The 24227-nt window shown below is 30.8% G+C and overlaps 3 protein-coding genes, 1 non-coding gene and 1 pseudogene across 5 annotated transcripts; 4 read left to right on the forward strand and 1 right to left on the reverse strand.

Moving 5' to 3' along the window:
- The first annotated feature begins 983 nt into the window (after positions 1-983).
- LOC100812209 (protein trichome birefringence-like 19) lies at positions 984-1675 on the forward strand (annotated as a pseudogene).
- A 2559-nt stretch (positions 1676-4234) lies between these two features.
- LOC100812752 (protein trichome birefringence-like 19) lies at positions 4235-6520 on the forward strand. The gene is made up of 2 exons (XM_003541656.5): positions 4235-4772; positions 5648-6520. Exons 1-2 carry the CDS (start codon positions 4320-4322, stop codon positions 6428-6430), a joined length of 1236 nt encoding a protein of 411 aa, XP_003541704.1. The 5' UTR covers positions 4235-4319; the 3' UTR covers positions 6431-6520.
- A 4485-nt stretch (positions 6521-11005) lies between these two features.
- Positions 11006-13047, forward strand: DOF10 (dof zinc finger protein DOF1.5-like). 2 transcript variants are annotated; one of them, XM_006593341.4, is made up of 2 exons: positions 11006-11709; positions 12656-13047. In XM_006593341.4, exons 1-2 carry the CDS (start codon positions 11286-11288, stop codon positions 12724-12726), a joined length of 495 nt encoding a protein of 164 aa, XP_006593404.1. In that variant the 5' UTR covers positions 11006-11285; the 3' UTR covers positions 12727-13047. The 2 variants fall into 2 exon arrangements, with proteins under 2 accessions (XP_006593404.1, NP_001239867.1); NM_001252938.1 differs by having other exon boundaries at positions 11286-11709; positions 12651-12670.
- A 4435-nt stretch (positions 13048-17482) lies between these two features.
- LOC100813291 (olee1-like protein) lies at positions 17483-18915 on the reverse strand. Its single transcript, XM_003541657.4, has 2 exons — positions 18681-18915; positions 17483-18156 (listed from the first exon to the last, which is right to left on the reverse strand). The coding sequence occupies exons 1-2, from the start codon at positions 18835-18837 to the stop codon at positions 17804-17806; spliced, it is 510 nt and encodes a 169-aa protein (XP_003541705.1). The 5' UTR covers positions 18838-18915; the 3' UTR covers positions 17483-17803.
- A 2318-nt stretch (positions 18916-21233) lies between these two features.
- TRNAG-GCC (transfer RNA glycine (anticodon GCC)) lies at positions 21234-21304 on the forward strand. The gene has a single exon. It is a non-coding gene; the product is annotated as a tRNA-Gly (tRNA).
- The last annotated feature ends 2923 nt before the right edge of the window (positions 21305-24227 follow it).

The following is a 24227-nucleotide window of genomic DNA, read 5'->3' on the forward strand; positions in this document are numbered from 1 at the left end:
ATCTTTAAAAGATTTTATATAAAAAAATAATAAGATTATACATAAAAAAAATATTTTCTTAGTACTGATTTATATTTGTGATATTTGTGCAATACAGGAGACAGGAGAAACTTCACTTTAACTTCAACTTTAATTTGCTCCCACATTAGAAAATGAGAGTTATATAAATAAAATATATAATAATGTTTCTCCTTTGATTTATTAGGATTACAAGAAACTTGAAACACAAATTTTATCCAAAAAGAAGTGAAACAAACCAATACACGATTAGATGACGTTAAAAGTCAATCGTCAGAAACCATGATCACGAAAACAGTAGAGCAACATTTTTTTTACGAAACAGAAAAATAACTTAATTCCTACTTTAAAAACTTTAATTTCCAATCATCTAACATTAATGATGGCTGTGATACCACTTGTTGAAATTTTAATTTTAGAAGATCTTTATAAAATACCAATATAACCACCAAGAACACATTACGTTAGATTATCAAGAAAAAATTTTTAGGAATACCTGAATCCATAATGATTGATCAAATAAAAACAGCGGAATCTGAATCTAGGTGATTAGTGATCTATATACTCTTCTTAGGATCTGTTACGAAACAGATAATCGATTAACAGTATAATCGGTGACTTCATGGTTCTTTCTCAACCGAAATCTTTTTATTCTTTAATGAGACCTTTGTCTTCAGATGAGGAGAGAAGAAATAATATGTGATGGTTTGATACGGTGGACCATAACCTTTTTAGGTTCTCATTATCCCTTAATGAACCACTGACATTTTCTTATTTAAGTTTATATCCCTTGATTTAGTTGTTTAATGAATTCTTTAATTACATAAAATAAAACACACTAATAATAAATAACTAATATAATTATTTTATAATATTATGATGTTGGTGATTGGAATAAAGAATTCTAACGATATACATAAAAAAAATGACATTTTTACAGATGGTGGTTCAGTGCCGTTCACAATTTCACTGATACGATGTTGTGGTCTCCCTTTCTAGTCAAATCCGTTGATGCTGATCCCAGTGCTAGTTCTTTCGGCAGAGCCACGAAGCTTTATCTAGATGAGGCAGATACAGCATGGGGAAGTAAAATTGAAAATTTTGACTATGTGACTGGACAATGGTTCTTCGGACCATTGATATTCTATGAAAATGGGGAAGTTGTTGGATGTCAAAGATGCGACAAGAACATGACAGAGCTTAACCTCTATGGATGCAAGAGGGCATTCCGAACGGCTTTCAGAACTGTTAGAGATTTTAATGGGTTCAAGGGGTTGACTTTTTTGGTGACCCATTCTCCGGAACACTTTGAGAATGGGTTGTGGAATGAGGGTGGACTTGTAACAGAACAAAGCCCTTTAGCATGGACGAAAGAGGGGTGTATAAAAATGGGGATATTCTGGAGACATTGAATCTGATACAAGCTGAGGAGTTTAAGGAAGCAAGGAAAAAGGGTTTGGGGTTTGGTTTGATAGATATATCTGATGTAATGGCTATGAGGTCCGATGGACACCCCTGTAGATATGGGAAAGTAGTTGATAAAAATGTGACTATCAATGACTGTGTTCACTGGTGCATGACAGGTCCAATTGACACGTGGAATGAGTTTTTGCTCTATGTCATGAAATTGGAAGGGGAAAATGGTAACACGTTATGATCTGTATTATGATTTAAAGGAATGAATTTGACACCCAAATATTTTTTTCAAGATTGCGCTGGGTTGTGGTGGTGTTTTTTTCAGACACCATGCACCATGAAGCCGTGAAGGTTCTATTTTTGCTTTTTCATGTAACTCATGTCAGTGTTCAATTTTATTGGTGTAGAACTTTGGGGTGTATATAATATATACCACGGTCTTAGGATTGCTGTGACTCTTGGATTTACAAGAATCATAGTAGAATCAGCTTCAAAGGTTCCCATTCATTTACAAGTCATTACCACCTCTTTTAATTTCATGCAGGTACTAATAGTCAAATTGTGAACTAAATTTTAGGTCTTCAATAACAAATATATGAGGACATTTTCGATACTGTGAAAAATAGTGAGCTATAGTTGGAATGGACTAATGGTGTTTGGCAGGAAGCAAAGCCTCATTCTTGCTTTTTCCATCACCAGTCTTTTTTATGATCTAGAATGACATTTTATTTGTGTTTTCATGCCAATGGAACCTCCACCAGGACATTTAATGCGACTATGCGAGACTTGCTTTCCATTAGTGTTTAGTAATGAAAGTATGTGAAAACTAATTTGATTGAGGAACTAGTTTTTCAAAACTGTATTTGACAATTTTTATCTTTCATTAACAGACTTTTATCTTTTGGGGGACAAAATAACATTTTACTCTAATTTTAATTGAGTTCTTGAGAGCTTGGTAAACACATGCTTAGTTAGTTATTGCTATCCAATCCATTGGATAAATCTTTTTTCAATAAGGTCATCTCCTTCAATAAAATTATACTATTGTTTTTCAAGTGCATAATTATCTTGCCCCGAGAATACAGTAGTAGAAACTACAAACTTGTAATTAGTCAATCTCTTTAGCAGAAGGTAAATTAGATGGGTCTTTATTATGGGATGAATTAGATTTAGACACATGTCACATATCAATAGGCACTGAATCCATGTGCATGCGAGTATGCCCTTCTGGTTAAGTTCCTTCATATGTTCATACTTCTACAATAAGTGTAAATTGTATACCCACATACGCAGGACTTAATGTGTAGGAAAATAAAAATGCTGCCAAAAGAAAAACAATTTTTTTTCACATGTAGATATGCTTTTGGGAAACCAGAACGCAAGTAAGAATTTTTTTCTAGACCAAATTACAATACGATTTCAACCCACATAATAAATTCTCGATGTCAACTCAAAGAGGATTCCAATTTCAAATAAAGTATAAAAACTTCAACAAATTCAAAGCAACTCAGAAAGCATCACCTTCCGCCACATATCCAAATATTACTATAACCCTTTTGTTTTCCCTTGGTGTGTGCCTGCATTTGGTCTCTGATGATGAAGAAATCCTTGGTGCAGTGGCTCCATCAAACCAGGCCTTGAACTCCATGTCATTCACCTTCACTTAAAGAAATTCGAGAATAGCTAAGTCATGGAAGATGACGCCTTTAGCTTGGTAATTTGGGTGTTGATAAGGAAGGAGATGGTGGTTGTAATGGAGACAAAAATGGAAGGGGAAAGGGGAGATGAAAAAAAAGGGATATATTTATAGAGTCTAAATTAAAAACAGAATATATTTAGAGAGATTAATAAAAAATTTATAAAGTGACATGTCTGATGTAGTGTGCCTAGGCATCTTTCGATTAGGCACCTTAGTAGTTAACGGTAGTTAGGCAACAACAAAAAAAGTGCCAAAAAATCAAATAATATAAAATACTTTTAAAAAGACTATAATAAAAAAAGATATTAAAGCATGAATTTAATTCTTAAATAAAATAAATAGACTTTGTACCCATAAGTTTTTTAATAGCCTTAATTTCTACATCAAATTAATGGAATTAAATCACATTTTATTAAGTTAAAGTCAGTGTTACGTGAACTGGTGGGCTGATTCTGACATTTTATTTCCTTCTCTAGTGTCCCACACTCAACGACTAAACTCACCACGGGACATTTATCGAGTTATCTTCATGTCCTGTTGCTGCTTTTATATGACTCCTAATAACTCTCAAGTCTCAAATAGGGTCCTTCAGTTATTATCTTTTATAAACGTTAGTAATTTTGTTGACGGTCACACGATGACTCCAGATCCGCATATGCCCATGGTTCTTATCCCCTAAAACTAATAAACTCTTTTGTTTGCTACAAAATTAAAATCCTGTCAACCCTTTGTTGGTTGAGTACTTGAGTATATAATCAAAGTTTAATTAATATAATTAATGACATGACAGAGAACCTAATCAAATAAAACCAAACACCGTAATAAAAGTACAAGCAAGATCCTCGATATTCTCCTTCTACATGTGTCAAGTATATTATTATTGTTATTTTTCTCTCCTAACAGTTCGGTACAGATGGCTGCTCTGTAAAACACCAAGACAGGTCCAACTAACCTATCACAAATTTTATTAATATGATGATATAGTGTTTCATTTCATTAACTTTTAATTGCGCCATTAATTAAAGCTAGGATTGGAGCCTTGTTCAAGGAACAAGGACCGACACTATGGTAGCTACTATATATAAACATATTCGGAGTGGATTAGTAGTTTTCTACGTATCAGCTATTCAACACAATTGTAGTTTTATTTTTTCTTTCTAAGTTAAATTTTTTATTGATCACAAGCATGAAAATCGAGGTATTGGAGCTTCTGAAAAACAATTATGCAGCAAGAAACATTCCCAAAGGGGTGTTCCTACTACCATTCACTTTTCTGGTGGTGGTGATACTACTTCTGATCACAAACTTAAACGAATCATATTCTTATCTATATGGAAGCAGCGTGGAAAGCACAGAAAACTTTAGCTGCAACATATTTTCAGGAAATTGGGTGCCTCATTCCAAAGGGCCATACTACAGTAATGAAAGCTGCCCTTTCATAACGTACAAGCAAAACTGCTTCATGCATGGGAGACCCGACAGAGAGTTCCTAAAATGGAGATGGAAACCTGACGAATGTGAGCTTCCACTGTTTGATGCCAAACAGTTTCTGAAGCTTGTTCGGGGAAAGTCCATGGCTTTTGTTGGAGACTCAATTGGGAGAAACCAGATGGAGTCATTGTTGTGTCTCCTAAATAGTGTAAGTATAGCTTATCAATAATACCTTTTTGCTTTTTGACTAAATGAAATACTAATAATATATCTTTTAAACCCTTTAAAAAAAAAAAACATCCTCTTTTAAATAGTTTTATTTTATTAACTAAAATTTATTAAAAAATCACAAATTTATACAAATATATTTAAAGAAAGAGTGCTCTGTTCCAATATGCATGGATCCGGTTCCTTTAATTTGCTGTCTAATTAACTTCGTGATGGCAATTCAATAAAATGATTATTTTTTAAAAGGTGAAATACTACCTAGCTTAATTCACCTTTTAATTCCAATATTATTAACTGTTTGAAATGAAAGGGAAACCTAAAGAATTTTACTTGTGATATTTTACTGGGGACTGGTTTGAATTTTAGGATTATTCTTTTATAAACTAAAATATGTCAATTCACGTGGTATGCTTTTTTACACCCTATCTAATTTACTCTCCATTCAGGGTAAAACTGAGAGACAAACACGACTATATATTTCTTGTTTTTAATAATAGAAGAGGAGAAAAAAGATTTAAGATGTAAGTGTTTTGTTATAAAAGACTATATTTATAAGGTTATATTTTTTTGAACAATAGATAAAAGAAATATAAAAAGCTTCAGCCATGAGCCAACTCACAGCATATCTACAAGTCTGACGTATACAAGAAGGATCAACGTCGTTATAGGAGTTTTATAAATTAATTTAGCCAGCTGAATTAATTGGTACATATAAATAAATTGCAATTTAAAATTAAAATTATAACATATTTAAGGACTAATTGGCATATTTACCCTTTAATCATGCTGCAAATACGTATGTTGGGGACCCAATGTTTTTGGTCAATTGCATGATCATTCCAACTATTATTTCAGGTTGCTCGTCCTGAAGACATTACAGCCAGATATACATCAAACGACGACAAATATTTCAAATGGTGGTATTATGCTGATTACAAGTTCACTGTTACAATATTATGGTCCCCCTTTCTAGTCAAATCAAGTCAAACATACCTCAACGACACTTCTTTCTCCAACGCCGAGAACCTATACGTGGATGAAGCAGATAAAGCTTGGGCCAGCCACATTGAAAATTTCGACTACGTTATTTTCTCAGGAGGACAATGGTTCTTCCGACCCTTGACATTCTACGAAAACGGCCATGTTGTAGGGTGTCAAAAGTGCCATAACCTGATGGAAGACCCTCTAAACTTGTACGGATACAGACACGCATTCCGAACAGCTTTTAGAACCGTTATAAACCTTAAAGGGTTCAAGGGGGTGGTGTTTATGGTGACTCATTCGCCGAATCATTTTGAGAATGGGGAGTGGAATAAAGGAGGGGGTTGTAATAGAACACTGCCTGTTACAAGGGAAGAAAGTGCGTTTTTGCGTCCTTATGGTTTGGATGAATTTTATCAGACACAAGTGGAGGAATTCACTGCTGCAGAGAAGGAAGCGAGAGAGAAAGGTTTGCGTTTTGGGTTGATGAATATAACTGGCGTGATGCTTATGAGGCCTGATGGACATCCTCATAAATATGGCCACAATTTGGATAGAAATGTGAGCGTCAACGATTGCGTTCATTGGTGCATGCCTGGCCCTGTTGATACGTGGAATGAGTTTTTGCTCCATATGATGAAAAAGGAAAGGTTGTAAACCTTTTTCTGAATATAACATATGTTTGGGTGACTGTGTTATGTAAAATTAATTTTGATAAAATAAATAAATTGAAAGTGAAATGATTTACAAACTTGTGGAAAAATTTAGTATATATAATTATTTTTATTGAATTCTTCTTCTTCTTTCCCATTTTTTAGTCAAATTTTATCATTCTGAATCAATTTTCTAAATCTGCTATAATAATGTGTGATCCACATTTTCAAGTGTTGGGGATGATTTGGATGCCCATAAGGCTAAACACTTGATTAAAGGGAAAGCCCATGGCCCATGTGGATGTCCATGCTGTACAAAATTCCGAGTTTGAACCCTCAATATCAGTTGGCCTCACTAGGTTTTTCCTTTTTCTTTTTCTGCATGCAATTAACTTCCCTCTTTAAGTAGAGATAAAACGTAAAAAATTAGCTAAAGTTCGTAAAATCCACTCTCAATTACTTGTTGGAAAAGCAAAATCGAGGAAGTTCGATCATGGAACAACACACGCACGGTGTAACATCTTATTTTAGAAAAAATAAAATAAAAAAAGTGGAGCAAGTGGCATGCTACAATGTTGGGCCGCTTGGCCTAAAAATCTTTTAACCCAAAGTCACTAAACTCAGGAGCCTTTAGCCCCAATGCACCCTCCATGACAGCCCTTGCTATACACATACCCTTTCCTCCTCTTCTCACCCTTTATTTTTGTGAAATTCCTATGGTACCCCCTCTTTACACCTCTTCCCATTACTCTCCCCCCATTTTACAGGCACCCCTCAATTAATTATGAGTTTAATAAAAAAAATTATTTTGTCAACTAATTAGAAATTATGATAGGTCTAGTTTTTTAATGTGATTATTATAAAAGTCAATCAACTTATCATACATGTTAATTTGTCTATCAAAAAATATAATATTTTATACATCCTTATCTCTAGTTTTCTTATAAATATAAATATTAAACTATCAAATGAGAACTATAAATATAAATCATTTAGATATAATTTAATTTATAGTTTTAAGATTAAAAGGAAAATACAAATGATTTTTTGAAGTGGTCAATAACATGGGCCCATCATGAAACATATCTGAGTGGATAGGCATACAAAAGTGCTAAATTGAAAAAGCAAAATATTATAGAGTTTTGATTAAGCCAATTAATTAATAGAAGTATTAGTAATATATTTTTTAGCATACTTTTTTAAACACAAATTTTAGTATTGATTGAAATTATTAGAAATATAAAATTTATGACTATAAACTCACATTTTATTTGATGAGTCTCGTCATGATTTTGTATTTCTCAATAAATGGTAACGGTTAATAAAAAATGGTATAACCTAATTTCATTTCTCAGGAGTTCCTTTGGTATAGAAATGGGATCTCATTATATAGATTCAAATAGCTCTGTTTCCTTGGGTAAGGTTTGACTTTTCCCAAGTGTTTTGTTACTATTCTTATTAATGATATTATGAGGTACGTGGTTTAAGTATTGTTGGGGTTGAGGTGTCAACATAGTTAAAATGTTAAAATGTCTTTCCCAGTGGCTTTCCCTCCTCACATCTTCCTTTTCGCTTTAGCAAACAGTATTAAAAAAATATTACTATCATTCCTCTTAATTAAAACATGAGAGATATTTTAAAAGATTCACACAGTTATAAGAGCACAAATAGTAAATATAGTGCCAAAATCTCCCCTTGTTTTAGTTGAAAAATACGACAATAACAAATTGAAAAGAAGAATGATGAATTTGATTTTGGATCGGATTTCAACAATGGCTGAAAATTTTTCCCTTGTTTTAGTAGAAAAACATATGAATTAAGCTGTAATTGTCTTTGATATTTAAATTGTGGGCACGACCTTTGCTTGGGGGAAAAAAATATACAGAAAGACTTCGAAAGCACCCCAAAGAAAAATCGCGTTTTTTTTTCAATCAATAGAATAAAGCAAATTGGTGCTTCTTTGTCTGCATTACAATTAGAAAATAGAGTAATGAGTTGGAAATGAGATCACTTTTGAATTGATAATATAAAGATTCCTTTGGTAAAGAAACGGCATAACAAATCATTAAAATTAAGTGTTGCGTACCAAAAGGGAAATTGACCCACACACTAAAATTTGATTTCATGGAAAAGGAAGCAACAAACCCCATCCGGACCTGAAAAGTTGGCTTTGGTGTGATATGTAATAGTGTTACTGTATAAAACCAAATGTGATTAGGAGCATGTATCTTTATTCAATCAATATCTATCCACTGAAAATTAATTGCATAATATGCTGGCCCGCATACGTACTCTTCTACCTTTTCAGAACTCGCAAAAAGTCATATCTAGACTACTTATTTTCCCAATTCACATGCATGAGAGATAAACACATGATCTTTATCCCATTGCAACAAACCAGATCAGGGCATGCGAATTGTTGTTGTAAAATGTCATTTTCTTTCTCCTTACCAAACTTATTTATAGTTCATACTGTAAGCTTGTTTTTGCTTGACCAAAAAGCATGTACTCCTCCTCGATTTTAATTTGTTCCAAGGATTTTTCTTCTTCTCAAGTTTAATTTTTCATACATTGCAGATACTACACTATCAACTAATTGAAATTATTTTAGATATGATTTTTAAAATAAACAAAAGTCAATAATATAACCATAAATAACAATAAATGATTAGATGAGAGTATACAAATCTTTTACATTATCATCATTTTAATCAAATTAATTTCTTTCACAAATTGTAAAGCATAAATATGATTTTATCATATTCTCACCTAATTATTTGACTGATTTTTAAGTCTTATCAAATTTGAGAGATTAAAAATATATTTAAGAAAAAAATATATTATTTTTTTACATTCTTTGAATGGTCTTGTATTTTTTAGTAGATTTACATTTGCATATTTTTGCACTCATTGCTTTTGTATTGATTAAAATCAGAGTAGTACTATATAAGAATAAGAAATTGACTCGAAAATATTACGAATTTTAATTGACCAAACAGATAGGAGTGGTTTTAACTTTTAAGAAAGGCAGAAAAATCGTATAGGAGATGTAATGATAGAATCTCACGTCAATTCCAACAGATTTCATATTAAGAACTTTTAAGTTGGGAATGTGCATGCGACTGATTGAGATAGATTTATCTATATTTTATTTGATTTAAAATTTGACAAATTATTTATTTGAATTCAAAATCGATTTGATTAATCACCGAACAAATAGATTAACAAACACAAGATTATTTGAAGTTTATTAAACTCTCAAGTTCTAAGAAAATAGCTGTATTAAGCACTCGAAAAGATAACTTGTGAGGCATAATAACCTTATGGGACTTAAACAACCAACTTGTATGTTAAAATAAAAAGAGAACTCTCCTCTGTTTTCCTTCAATTCATAAAACAACCAACTTTTATGTTTATAAACTGACACCATGCTTTAGAACCAACCACGCGGGTGGGTATTAAAATTCTAGATCAAGTGAAAATCAGCTATATATATGGCTAACGTCAGAATACAGTGAGTTAGGAGAACCAACGGCAGCTCCAAATAGCACATCATAGCACTTCTATATAACTTGTGTAAACAATGAATAAATCTGTCTAGTAATAATTACTTTTATGAACATCTTGTTTGCTATATCTTTTTCGAGCGAACGTCCATTAATTTCTTCATAGCTTCGTCGGTACATATCCTTTTGGACCTTTGTACATACTATATATATATATATATATATACACACACACACACATGTGGCACACTGTACACAAATAGGAGAATGCACACCAATTGCATTAAGCCATTGACGTCTGAAGCAAACTTAATATTCGACATGCCTTTAGTCTTGTTCTTCAATTATTTTAGGGAAACTAATAGGAAAGAGAAAAGGCAATACTTTTTAGCTAGTAAGATCTTTGAGCTACCTTACTTTTTAAAATAGAATACTTGAAGAATTTCACTAGAACAAGTTTCTTCTTTCTTGCAGACATATATATTATGCAACAAGTACATGCATCCCCTTTCCACTACCTTTTAACACTTTGCAAGCGACCTATCTGGATTGGCCCCACGTTGAAGACATTTTGGCACTGCATGATGATAACTTAGACTAATTGCAGTGGATAAATAAAAATGGATTTGTAGTTAAGTAATATATTACAATTAGATTTACATTAAAAAGAGAAAGATATTTTTTTTTACCAAATGAAAAATAATCATAATAAAAATTAAACTGTCATATCACATATTAGACTAAAAAAGTTCAAATCTTAAAGAGAAAAAGACATACCTAAAAACGCTTTGATCTCTGTAAAAAAGTTCAAATCTTTTTAGTTAATTAATTCTTCTGTCTTGTAAAATATTTTGAGTATAAAAATTAAGAATCTTATTTTCTTTTGATACAATTATATATTCAAAATTCGAATAGGAGACTATCAATACTGATTAAACTATATTTATTTTAATTAATCCATCCACTTAATGATAATTTTAATTATCAAAAGAAGCAACTAGCTAGTACTACACAAACACACACACACTCTCTCTCTCTCTCTCGTGACATTAAGTAACTTTGCAAGAAAATAAAGATGATGGGCTAAGCTTTCTACTAGTTGTGCAGTACCCTCAGACGTTTCCTCTTTTTTCTTTAGTGTTGACAAGGCACTTTATACCCCACCTAAGTATAGTTTTTGGCGCGTACCACATGGATTTTATGCCATGGTTTATGATTGTACTAACTAACAAACACTTTTCACTTTATATATCTCCCTATATGTAAAAGCACTTCCATAATACTAATATTTCCTCCCTCAACGCCAACCAAAACCTTCTCAGTTAAGAATAACTCTCTCTCCCTCTCTCTGAAATGGCCGAGGAGTCTCAAGGGATTAAGCTGTTTGGTGCAATGATTACATTGAACCGTGGGGAAGTAAACAAAGGAGAAAAGGGAAGCGAATATGAGAGGGTGGAGAAGAGAGCAGAGAAGATAATACCCTGTCCGAGATGCAAGAGCATGGAAACTAAGTTCTGTTACTTCAATAACTACAACGTTAATCAGCCAAGGCATTTCTGCAAGAGCTGCCAGAGGTACTGGACGGCTGGTGGGGCCCTCCGAAACGTCGCGGTGGGCGCCGGTCGCCGGAAGGTTAAGTCACCGTGCCATGGAGCCGGTGTCTATGAAAGTACTTCTGAAGATGAAAACAAGTTTGAGATGGGTCAGGGACACGTTGCCATGCCCAACACTGGTTTCCGGCAGATTTTTCAGGCCAAGCGGCAGAGGATCACCTCAGGTTCGTGGTTACCTTCTCATGCTCTTTTTACCTGTGTTTTGTTTGCTCAAATATTCTTGGTTTATTTACCTTTTGATAAATGTAGTTTTGCAATAACTTTTCCTTTAAAACATTTCATCTTAGCTCTCATATAAACTTATGGATGTAATTATATATAGTGATATAATGAGTATAAAATATGTAAACTAAAACATCATATTTCTTTTATATATAGTTATAAATGAATGCAATGCATCTTGTTTAGTTTACTTTCAATTTAAATGACATTATGTGTCTCTTGAGAGTAACATAAAAAGAATAAAAATTACAAAATAAAATACTTTAAGCTGTAGAGACTAAAAATTGATACAACACTGAAAAATCAAAACAATATTTTCTTTTATCTCATTGGAGAAATAATTATATTTGGACAACCGAATAACTTTTTCAATATTTATTTCTTCTTACTATACCATGATTATCTTATCTCCCTTCTATCTTTCTCTCAAAGTATATGTTCATGCATCACTATCTACCTTTTAGATAGAGTGAAATTGGTGAATCTTTATTTAGTTTCCTTTATTTACATATTAAATGTGTATATATAGATGGGGGCTCTTGTAATTAGAATTATAAATCTTAAACAAATGAATTATATTTCAATAATTAATATTAAAAAGATATATATTCTTTAAATAATTATTTAATTATTAAATATTTTTTAATATTAATCATTCATATATAAATAATTAACTTTTTATGGGGTTTCTCTTTCTCCTATAAATAAATAACTTAAATTTATATTTTTTATATAAAAGAGAGTTCTCACACTCCTTCAAAGACTATGAATTGGAATTTTTTTCCCTTCCCCTTGAAATGACTTTTGAACCGTTAATTAATCTTGAGCTATTTTTTTTATTGCACGGTCCAAAATATCTTCAAAGAACTGTTTGTTTGTGCAGCTCAGCATCAAGGTCAATAAAATCATCTACGAAAACACAACTTGGAATTATCATGAAACAAGAAGAAAAGACCTGAGCAACGACGGACCAAAGCGTGCCTTGAGAAATTATGATGTGAACACCTAAAAAAATGCCGCGGCTAATCAATATCGATGATGTTCGACTATGAGAAGACGTGAGATATATATGCCGAGATTAGTTTTTTCCTGGAAACTCAAGTCCATTGTTCATAAGCAGGTTAATTTTAAGGCATGATAATTGGTTAAGTGGGTTACACATTAGCTGTGACATGATTGCGATCCACGAAATTGATGTATATATATATGCAGATGCAGATATAGATGAAATGTTGGTCAAAGGACAAAGAGATATAGAATTGAAAAAGTAAACATCAAAACACGAATATTTGAGTGCAAATTGTCGTTTAAGCATTTAATTTATTCCCCTTTTTCTCTCGTCTTCAATAATTACGGAATCGACTATAGTCTTCTACATATTGTGGTTGTTCTAGAGGCCGGCCGGCCAATAAACCTTACCAAATCAATTTTCAAGAAAGAATTTCCAATTTGGGAAGAACAAAATTAACCAAGATTCCAATATTATACTTTATAACTAGCTATGACGTAAAACTGGAAATTCTTTTATCGATAAATAGGCATCATATTGAAAAGGGTATTTCATCTTTATTTTTTTTATAATTTAAAATATTTAATGAGATTCGTTTTGTGATTTTGATAGCATGCGTTAATGATATATTATATAAAATTGTGTTTTTTTAAGGATAAACTACATCACCAAAAGTTGATCCTAAAAATATATTATAGAGTTGATCGGTCTTAAAAAACCAATATAAAAAATTATTGAGACAATTGATTCGACACTTTCCTTAATTAAGAGTTGAGAGTAATTGAAACTATCTTTTTATAAAAAGGAGGGGGGGAGCATCCAGTAGAAGGAAAATTACTTCTGGTTATAAAAATAATAATTGTAGTTGTGGTTGAAGTTGTCTTTGTCTTTTTCTTTTCTTTGAATAAAGATCATTGCATCAACAACCATTAAAGTCCATTTGTATAATTAAGCTATGTACTTAACCGTCGACATCTTAGAGTTTAATTAATTTAGGTTGCGTTTAGCTTAGTCTTTTCTTCTTGATTTGCTCTCGATTACTTATGCAGAAAGCGTATACTTACTTTATATTTACTTAATAATGCTTTATCTGATTAGATGCACGGGTTTATAAAATTAGCGCCGTCATTTTAATTTTTTTTTTCTTGTAATAATAATTTCTTTCCGGAATCACATTCCTTTATCTAATTAATGACGACAAAACATATAATTGATATAAGATAAAACTGTTTGAAATGGAATATGACGTTAAATTACAGGTCCCCTTATGAATTAACATATTATTGCACATAGTTTTATATCCTTTTGTGAGTTGTCGATCACATCATATATGCTCTGAGTCATTACTCATTAGACATATACTATACAAGCTTCAAGTTCTTGTGAATAAAAGTCGGCATACAAAAAAAATAAATCATCCGTCGATAAAGTTTTAGATTTGATTTTGTTCATGTCATGTTATCAATAGGTTCTTACACGTTCCTTCTTATGATTTAACTCAATTTTCGTTTTTAAATACAATTTTTTAGAATAACATATTAAATAATGAAATTAATATTATTGATAAATTTAGTCTCTAAAATTATAAAATGTTATTTTAATTTCTAAAATTGCCATATTAATGTATTACTCAAAATTTTATTTTTCCACTACTACAATTATTATGTAGATGCACGTAATGCACTAGAAATTAATGTTTTATTATTATAATTGTAATTGTTATTTAATATTAATTTTTTAGACAAATGTATCTTTTGTTAATATGTAAACTTCTTAATGTATTTATTTGAATACTTATGATTAAAAAGACCACAAATTTTAATAATATTATTGAATTAAGTACGATAATGCTTATTTTTTTAATATTATAGTGATATTTGTATTTTTAATATATATATATATATATATATATATAAATTGATAACTTAAATGATAATTCTTAAATGTAATTGTATAAAATATTAATTATTAGTTATGCAAATTTTGATATTGTGTGAACTAAATTGTGTATTATGAATGATAATGACACAATGTTGTCTCAAATAATAGTCTCTTGTCATGGTCTCATTAGAAAAAGTTGAAAAGACATCTCATGTTTGTTATATCTCATATTTGCACTAATATTATTTTTTAAGTGAGCATTAATGAATGAATGAGTTTTATAAATATTTGTAAGTATATGTACCATATGTGAATATTTATTAAAATAAAATATTTTAATAAAATAAAATAAATTTATACAAACAAATTTGAATTGTTTTTTTTAATGTATACAAACAAATAAAATAAACATTTATTTATACTAAAAAAAATAATTTTGAATTATTTTTTTATATATACTAAAATTAAATTAGATCAACTTGATTATATTGTAATTAAAGTTATTTAAGTTTTTTCAAATTACAACTGGAGCATGTCCTATTAATAAGAAGCAAGTAGAGAAAATCTTTTTTTACCGTAAGTATACTCTCATTCAACTATTTATTTTCAATTTGTAGTAGATTTTATTTATGGGTACAAATTTTTATTTTGTCATTCCATTTTTTTCATCCTTAATCATTATACTTAGGACCCAAATTAAATGATGGATGAAACAAAATAAAATTTGAGTGTTCAAGCAGGGTTTTTACAATTTGAAATATTATTTACTAATTTTAAAAAACCACATTTAAATTAAAAATAAGGCAAGAAATATATATTAATATTATCAATTAATTTTAAGAAATCATATTTAAATTTTAAAAAATAAGACAAGAAATATTTTTTAAAAAATATGACAATAGAATAAATTTTTTATTAAAATGCTAAAAAATATTTTTAGAAACAAGATAATGATTATTGTAATTAAAAACATTCCATTAGATTTAATAAATTGATTGCCATATATAATATAATCAAAATTCATATAAAATCTAATTGAATGATTTAGTCAAAGTATATATTCATTGTATTCATTATAATTACTATAACTACGTATTTTTATGAATTAAAATTTTGAAGCGATATTTTGACAATATTTAAAGCATGAATATGTTTATAAGAAATTATAAATTATATCCATAAACTTGAATATTTGGAGTTATTTTAGATGAGAAATTTTAGATATACTTTATCTTTTTTTTATATCTTTTAATCGAATAAAGAAAATTAAAATGTGAACTTAAAACATTTAATAAAATAAGTTCAAATAATATACTTCTCGTCCAATCAATTTAAATATGTTATTTTTATTTTGCAAATTTCAATTCTCAATACTATTCCAACACATGTAAATCTAGTTAATGAATTTTGGGAAAGTTTTAAAATGATTGTTGTTAATGGATAAAAAGTAAAATTAACAATGATTACTAAGTGAAAATTTTAATATAATAAAAATATAAAAAATCATAAACAATTTGATAAAAAAAATGATAAATTGTACCACATGAATCTAAATGTCTTTTATTTATTTATTTTTATTTTCAGTTATAGTTTTATCTTTATTTCTTAATTGAAAACAAACTCATAATTGGATTAGAATTACAATGTGTTTTTATTTGTCAAATTTTAATTTTAACTAACTTAAAAAATTCAAAAAATATATAAAATTAGAACTAATTCTTTAAAATGCACAATTTAATAGTTAATTAATAATATTAAGATATAATACAAGTATTTTTTTACAATGAAGTGAATCCTTGTAAGCATGCAATCCAATAAAGCAAAAATAACAATAACTATATGAAGGAAAGACATAAATGAGATCAAATAACTATACGAAAGAAAGACTGCCAAGTATCACAAAGGAGTGAATCCTTGTAAGCAAGCAATCGAAAAAAAAGAAAAGAAAAATAATTAGTTTTTAGAAAACTGAACAAGAGATTCTGTTACATAAAACACACAATTATAAATTTTCCCAATTACAAACTAAATCACACCATTATAGTTTTTCCCAATTACATAAAGAAAACAAAGAAAACAAGTTTTTGTTATGTATGTTTAGCATAATATATACTCACAACAAAAACAAATTTTAGTTGTGCATCTGATGCACATACACAATATAAACTTGTTTCCATTAATTGTGTATCATGGTGGACATATGCAACAAAAATAATGCCAACGTCTTGGGAGGTTTGAATAACAATGAGGTAGGTGGTAATAGTAGCTAGGGCCCTTAAACCCTCTTCCACTGCACGTTCCACTAGCTATCACTTGAGCTACACCTACACTGCAGGGATATCCATCATGGTTTTGCAGAGTTCTCTGTATGACATGGCCATCGAATCACTCAGGCCCATGTCGAGAAAAAATGAAACGCATGTATGCACATTGTTTTCGGGCAAACCCAAATATGCAACGAACTTTTGTGTGTGTACATAATGAGATCCACACATTCACTAACAGTATGATACTATTATACGGGAACATATAATCATAACATTTATATTAATAGTTTATTTTATTGAATTTAATATAATATAATATAGTTTAAAGATATTTTATATTATTATTTAATCACGAATTATAAATGTATATGACAATATATTATTAGTTTTTACAATAATCATTTTAAAAACAAATTCAAGATTAATTGGTTTACAACAACACTATATTAAAATTAATTTATTTTAATTTAAAAAAATATATGATTTTTTTTACAATGAAGTTATCAGAAAGCATATTAAATGAGAATATTAGAATCGCTTATTATTTCTTATTTTTGTTCTATAGAGCTGAAATAAAATTAGATGATCCAAAAGGAATGGAATTGAAACAGCCGGAGATTAGTGATATAAACTCCACCAAATACGAAAATGAGAGAGTTGTACAAGTGAGAGGATCCTTCAAGAGACTTCTAAAGTCTAGAAAAACTCCCCCCAAAGGCACAAGCTCATAGATTATTAAAACTCACATCTTGATCCTAATTAAATATAAAATGGGAAAAGGAAAATAAAAAGATTGAGCCCTAGATCCTTAAATAGATAATTAATATAACAAAAAAAGGGATACCTATATGGCTATATCGATCCCTTTAACGTGGTTGTTCAAGCGATGAGGGTGCCATCTTCATTGATTCCAAGCTCCTTGAGGAGGTCCAAGCAGCCAGGGAGACGATCCTTCTTGAGGAAACCAAGAGGGTTGGCCTGGCGAATTGGGGACACAATTCCATTGTTTTTGGTGATGCTGATCCTTGCAGCTTGCTGAAGGTGAGACTCTTGATCAACCTCGGAGCAGTCTGCTCTTGGACTCTTCAAGAGGGTAACCTCACACGTGTCTTCTTCGTGGTCTCCGTCCACCTCCACTTTGTATGACCCTGATGCATCTGTCACTGCCTCTTTGCTGAATGTCACGTTCTTCGCATTATCAACTTGTGAACACACCACACGCACGGTAGCTCCTTCAATATTACACCATATTCAACGTTATTATCTCTTAATCGTACATAAAAGCAAGCGTGCACTTATAGTTATATGGTTTGTCTGAAATTCTTCAATCATAAAAGTGTGACGCGTTATTAGATTGTATTAACAAACTAGCAACCATAAAGTCAACACAGGTTAATTTATACAAGTGCTTAAGAATTCGATACAAACTCCCATTATTTTTATATGTCTCCTGTTTAATGACTAGTTTAATATATAGTACGTTGTTACTGAGCAAAATTTCCTTAAATCTTTTAGATAGACTTAGTGGGTGGTCTTAATATGTCATTGGAATCTTATTCGATAATATTAGGTTTTTTTTTTTTCATTCTATCACTTTTGTAAAAAAAAAACTAGCAATCACAAATGACAATTTAAAATTGGCCTATGCATGGTGACATTTTTACACCATATTATGTCGTACGTGTGTCGTACAAAATGCAGTTTAAATTATATACAATTCATGTGTCACATGTGTGCATTGGTATGAAACAAGTACCTTCAAGGAACTCAGACAACTTGGTGAGGAATTGGACGCGACACGTGTCACAGTAAACGGTGCCCTCCACCATGAAGCGGTCTCGGGCATAAGCGGAGCCTAGGAAGGATAAGAAGCAAAGGGTGGAGGCAAGGATGATGATTGTAGTTTTTGCCATTGTAAATACTGCTTGCTTGCTGGTTAATTTGGATGAGGGTTTGGTTCAAAGGAGAATGTACTACTGTGTTAAAGGAAGAGATGATTGCGTTTTTATAAAAATATGGGTCAGTTTAATGTGTGAGGTTCTCATTCATCCCTTTACTTGTTGATTGTTGAAATTGTTCTTTTAGCCCACTTTTTTCGCTCCTTCTTTTTTATACTCCCGGACTAATTGAGATTGCACTGTCAATTGGGCAATCAGAACCACAAAACTGAGATATATAATTAGTCACAAAGAACGATTAAATAGGAAGATGCATGGCAACCATGCCCCCATTGCTCGTTTCTATAACAACACTGACCATATTGTCTTAGAGTCCTATTTTTCTAAATAATTAAGTGATGCATTTTTACGCAATACACATTTATATTTAGATTTGACATCAACATGAAAAGTCGGGCATTTTCTTCCATCCATTCATGTTAGGTACACTCTAAAAAAAGCAATAAATGTTTTAAAAAGAAAACAAAAAAAAACAGAATTTTTTTTTTGAGAAATGCATACACATGGTAAACAATCCCAGAGATATAATTAATTTATTTTAAAAAGTTCTTTAATTTTAATAGGAACTAATGTAACTATTATATTTGTTATATAATCCAAAGTTCTTCAAACATTTATAAATATTGCAAATATTTTACTGATTATTTGATGTTTGGTGCTATATATTGACTACTTATACTGTTATCATGTGTTTCAGTGTTGAATTGTTTTTTCCCTTCCTTTTTTTTTTTTTTTTACCTCAATAACCTCTGAGATTACTTTTACTTGTGAACAAGATGAAGATTTATTGTAAAAAGATGACTCAAGACTCAATCAAGTTGTGATTATACAAAAGATCTGACCATAAGATACTTGTTAAAGTAGAACGAGAATAGAATGACCTGTCATAAGATACAAGAGATGAACAAGCTTTGAAGATGTCAATATAGATAAAGGTAGAGGTAAAGGTTCTGTTTGCAGTTGAAGCAGAGGCAAAGGAAGGTAGTCTCCAAACAAAGCTACAGGGGAGCATTTTAAGCGTTACAACTTATAAACAACAACAATAACAAAGCCTTAGGGGAAGATATCAGAGAAGTCGAAGGTATGAGAGTTTTGGGAAGGGTGTCATGGAGAAGCTTGAGATGGAGGTGTCGGAGGAGAGGCGGTGCTGCTATAGGAGGTAGAGGGATTGTTGGAGAAAGAGGGGGAAGAAGGGGTTGTCAGATTTTCTTTAATTTTTACTTAATTTAATTAAATGATAATCATATTTATGTTTTAATAAACCCATTTTTAAATGTGTTATATTATCTAATATCAATTATATCAGTTAATACTAGAAATTCATAGAATGTTACAGTAAAATCTCAGGAGGATCAAAATTAAAATTTTATAAAAATGGAAAAATCAAAATTATAATTTAACTTATTTTCAACAATTTTTCTTATTCTTTAAGAAAACATTTGTAATTACTTTGATTTGGTAGGTCAATTGTTACTCTTAGATGGATAAAGCCACATTACTGGTTGAAGTTATTAGCCAAGTGAAGGAATCGAAAGAATAATGCAGCGGAAGCAAGCATAGGTTTTCTAATCCCAATCAATTATGGGGAAGTAAAAGTTGAACCATATGAAGATGAAGGAGGAATTAGATCAATGTCTTCCTGGGCATCTGTCTGCGTGTGATGACCCACCTGAGCTGCTATCTGAGCTAAGACAAAATCTTGAGTCCCTTCAACTACAATTGGTGAATCAACCTTCGTGAGACATAGTGAAGAATGCATTTGTCCATAAATGCTGCAAAGAATCTTGTGCATGTTGATGCCAACCATTTGCTTTGTTAATAAAGTACTAAATTAATAAAATGTTTCATAGTTGTCTGTTTGTCCTAGATTGTGTAGATAGTAGGGTTGCTTTTTTAATTCTGCAGGCAAAATATAATGTACTGAATTCCAAAAATATTTTATGTTGATGTTATTGCCTCCGTCATTGCTATTTGTTAAGTAACTCAGTATCATCTTAATTAGTCTAAGATGGGACTATGGAAATATGCAAATCAGTTGTAAATCTGTTATTGATAGGGTAATGGGTGGGTTTGGGTAAATTTTATTTTTAAAAGAAAAACACTTATTTTAATTAAAAAAGTATTTATTGTAATTTTTTAAATGTTTAAATAATTTTTTAAAAATAAGCAGAAGTTAAAAATAAAAAAATTGCTTATTTTGAAAAGATACTTAGAGATACTTCTCAAATAAGCATCTGTCAAAGCAAAATTGTAAAAACATGAAGATTCATTTAATAATTTTATATATATATATATATATATATGAGTGAATTTAAAAGGTTAATATACTTTGTCTATCATTTTCCAACAAAGCACCAGTGGTCTAGTGGTAGAATAGTACCCTGCCACGGTACAGACCCGGGTTCGATTCCCGGCTGGTGCAATTTTACTTTTTTGTCATTTTTTGTATTTTTATCCAATGTTGTCTCTTTAGATTTAGAAAGACAAAAAAAAAAAAAAAAACCCGGTTTCGAATATTTGCATTTTATGTATGAATGGGTCATATAATTTAATCTAATGTTTTATTTGGCAGTCATCTTTGTTGGTCACAAACCACCCAATAAAAATCTTCCAATTTTGAAGAAATTGTTATTTTGTGTGCAGATTAAGCTTAAGTTGGCCAAATTAAACACGTATATCAAAAAGAAAAATCGGGAAGAACTACAAAGAAAGCAGAAGGAAATTTCCTGAATTGTTTGAATGACTCGTGGATCATTTGACCATTGCATTAGCCAAGCACTTAAAAAAGATACATAGCAGATCAGCAAGCCTTGAATGATACTTGGACCACGTGGTGGACTATTAAGAAGTTCAAACTAACCGTAGTATAGAAGAACCTTCGTGAATTGGGCTTAGAAGTTAGAAACAATGAAAAGTGTCACATGATGGGGGTCTTAGGACTTATAATAATCCAAAAAGGCTCCTGCCTCCAAATTATGGAATATGCACATTGCAGGATTGCACGCAGAGCTTGCCCTTGTGGTGGGTCTTTTACACTTTTTCTTTTTTTTTTTTTGTCTTTCTCAGTCTCAAGAGCCATCATTGGATAAAATTGCAACCAAGAGCCATCAATGTCATCAACCTATCAACTTCTTTTATCCCTTTGGTGGCACTGCACTTGGTGCTTGTTGTGCAAAACCTTTCCACCTTTTTAAACTCAAGATTTTTCATTAGTGGGGCGCCCATTTTGACTCCTACATTCTTCATTATGCATCCGTGTGAGGACAAATCTCTAAATGGTATATCCCCAACTTGAGTCTCCCACGTGTGATGACAAATCCCTGTTCAGGTTTTGCCGTGATATGAAATTATGAATCCATGTGGTGCTCTGATTGATGCAATGAGGCCTAACAGCCACATATTTATAATCCGTGAACCTTGATTTCTACGGTTGGTATGGAGTTGCATTAACCAATAAGAATGTGCCGGATAAATTAGCTTACAAAAGGAATTTAACTGTTTTTATGGAAGGAAAAAGTAAAAAGGACAAAAGCTTTCTCACTTGTTCCCATTTTATAATTTATTTTTGGGTTAAAGAATACCGTAGCCAAATATTTATACTTTTCATCCTTAATTGAACTTTAGGCTATTTGTTTCTGATGATGTCTTATTTGTAACTCTTATATATCCTTTTCTTGTGTTGTTTCTTTCTCCTTTTTTAAAAGAAATATTTCAAAAAGGTTAATGTTACACATTGTTTGGCTTAGCTTACCTTCAACTGTTTATGTATAACAATGTTTTAAGAACTTTCAAACAAGCATATAGATATAATTTTACACCCATGACATTGGGTCAAATGGGCACCGTGCAATGTAGTAGGGCTAGTAGAGTTACTCGATAATACTCTTACTAATGTTTCTTTTTTTTTTTTACACTCTTACTAATATTTCGATCCTTTTAATTAAAATCTCTTATCGTGTACATATCATAAAAAAATCTCAGTAATACAATAACCTTTTGTAATTACTGTATTCAATTGTTTCCAAAATACTAAACATAGCTTTAATTTTAATCTCTACTTGATCAGGGGAAGAAAGAAAAGTGGAAAGTAGAAAACTTCTATTTGGTAGTAGAGAAGTTTTTGGTTTCAGGAGAATCAGATAATTTTTCATATATTTTAAAAAAATAACAATTCTGAAAAATAAGGATTCCTAAGAATTTTTTTAATCAATTACATACAAGAGTTTTCGTATGGAGATATGAGAATCTTATTTTTCTTAGTTTATTTTTTTATCATAGTAAAAATATTATATTATTTTTTATTAAATTATATAATATGATAAATAATTAAAATAATTAGTAAAAATATGTTTAATTCTTTAATTCCTAAAAATTTTATCTAAATTCTTATTGATCAAACAAACAAATTTTATTCATTATAAACACAATTCTCAAGAATTATGATTCACCGGAAATAAAAAATTTATCCCTATCAAACACCCCTTCTACCACTATCTGGTTTAAATCAAACATTATTAATTAAAATTAATAATAAGGTAATGTGTGTGACACGAGTTCGTGGTCCTCTCGTTATAGTGTTCATGCCGCGAAATCTCTGGTCTATCTTTGGTCAATGGCCAGTATTGATGGAAAGCGTGTCTGAAGAAAGATTTACCTCAATCATCCAAGACTAGTTTTATTGAGAATACCATGCAATATGCATCAGCAACTTGGTCACCGTATGTATATGTATACGTCTTCACGTGCGCAACAAGTTGACACATGACATGAACATAATCAGATTTTGGAATTTTGTTTAACTTTACTAGCTCCGTGCAAAAGATTCCTCTTCGTGGGTTAAAATTAAAGTTGTAATTTTGTAAACTAGCCTCAACTCCTTGGGAGGAGATGACACGAATTAGAATATCAAAATCGTAATTCTTGTAAGAAAATTGCATAACTGGAAGAAAAATAAAATACTCGCGTTAAATACTAGTAGTTCAAAATAAACTATGAATACGCGAAAAATCACTTGTGTGTGTTAGTTTACTTGTGATAGTTACTTGTTGACTTGAGAAGAATTTGACTAAAAACGCTAATAAAAGAACAATTTAACTAATAACGCTGTTGATGCAATTTAACTTTGCTTGCAAAACACATTTGCGCACATTTGGAACTGTAACCAAATTGTGCAAGCTAGACATTAATTTACGATATTCCTGGCAGTAAGAAACAAATGTTTATGGTGATACGTAAGTTCTGGGAGTGGCACACATCATATTTGCACTGTCACACACACACACACAGCCAACATCAAAACGAAAATGTAACTACTAATGATGAATGAGGTGCTTCCTTCACACGTG

This window comes from Glycine max, chromosome 13 (genome assembly GCF_000004515.6).
Source record: "Glycine max cultivar Williams 82 chromosome 13, Glycine_max_v4.0, whole genome shotgun sequence".
Classification (NCBI taxonomy): domain Eukaryota; kingdom Viridiplantae; phylum Streptophyta; class Magnoliopsida; order Fabales; family Fabaceae; genus Glycine; species Glycine max.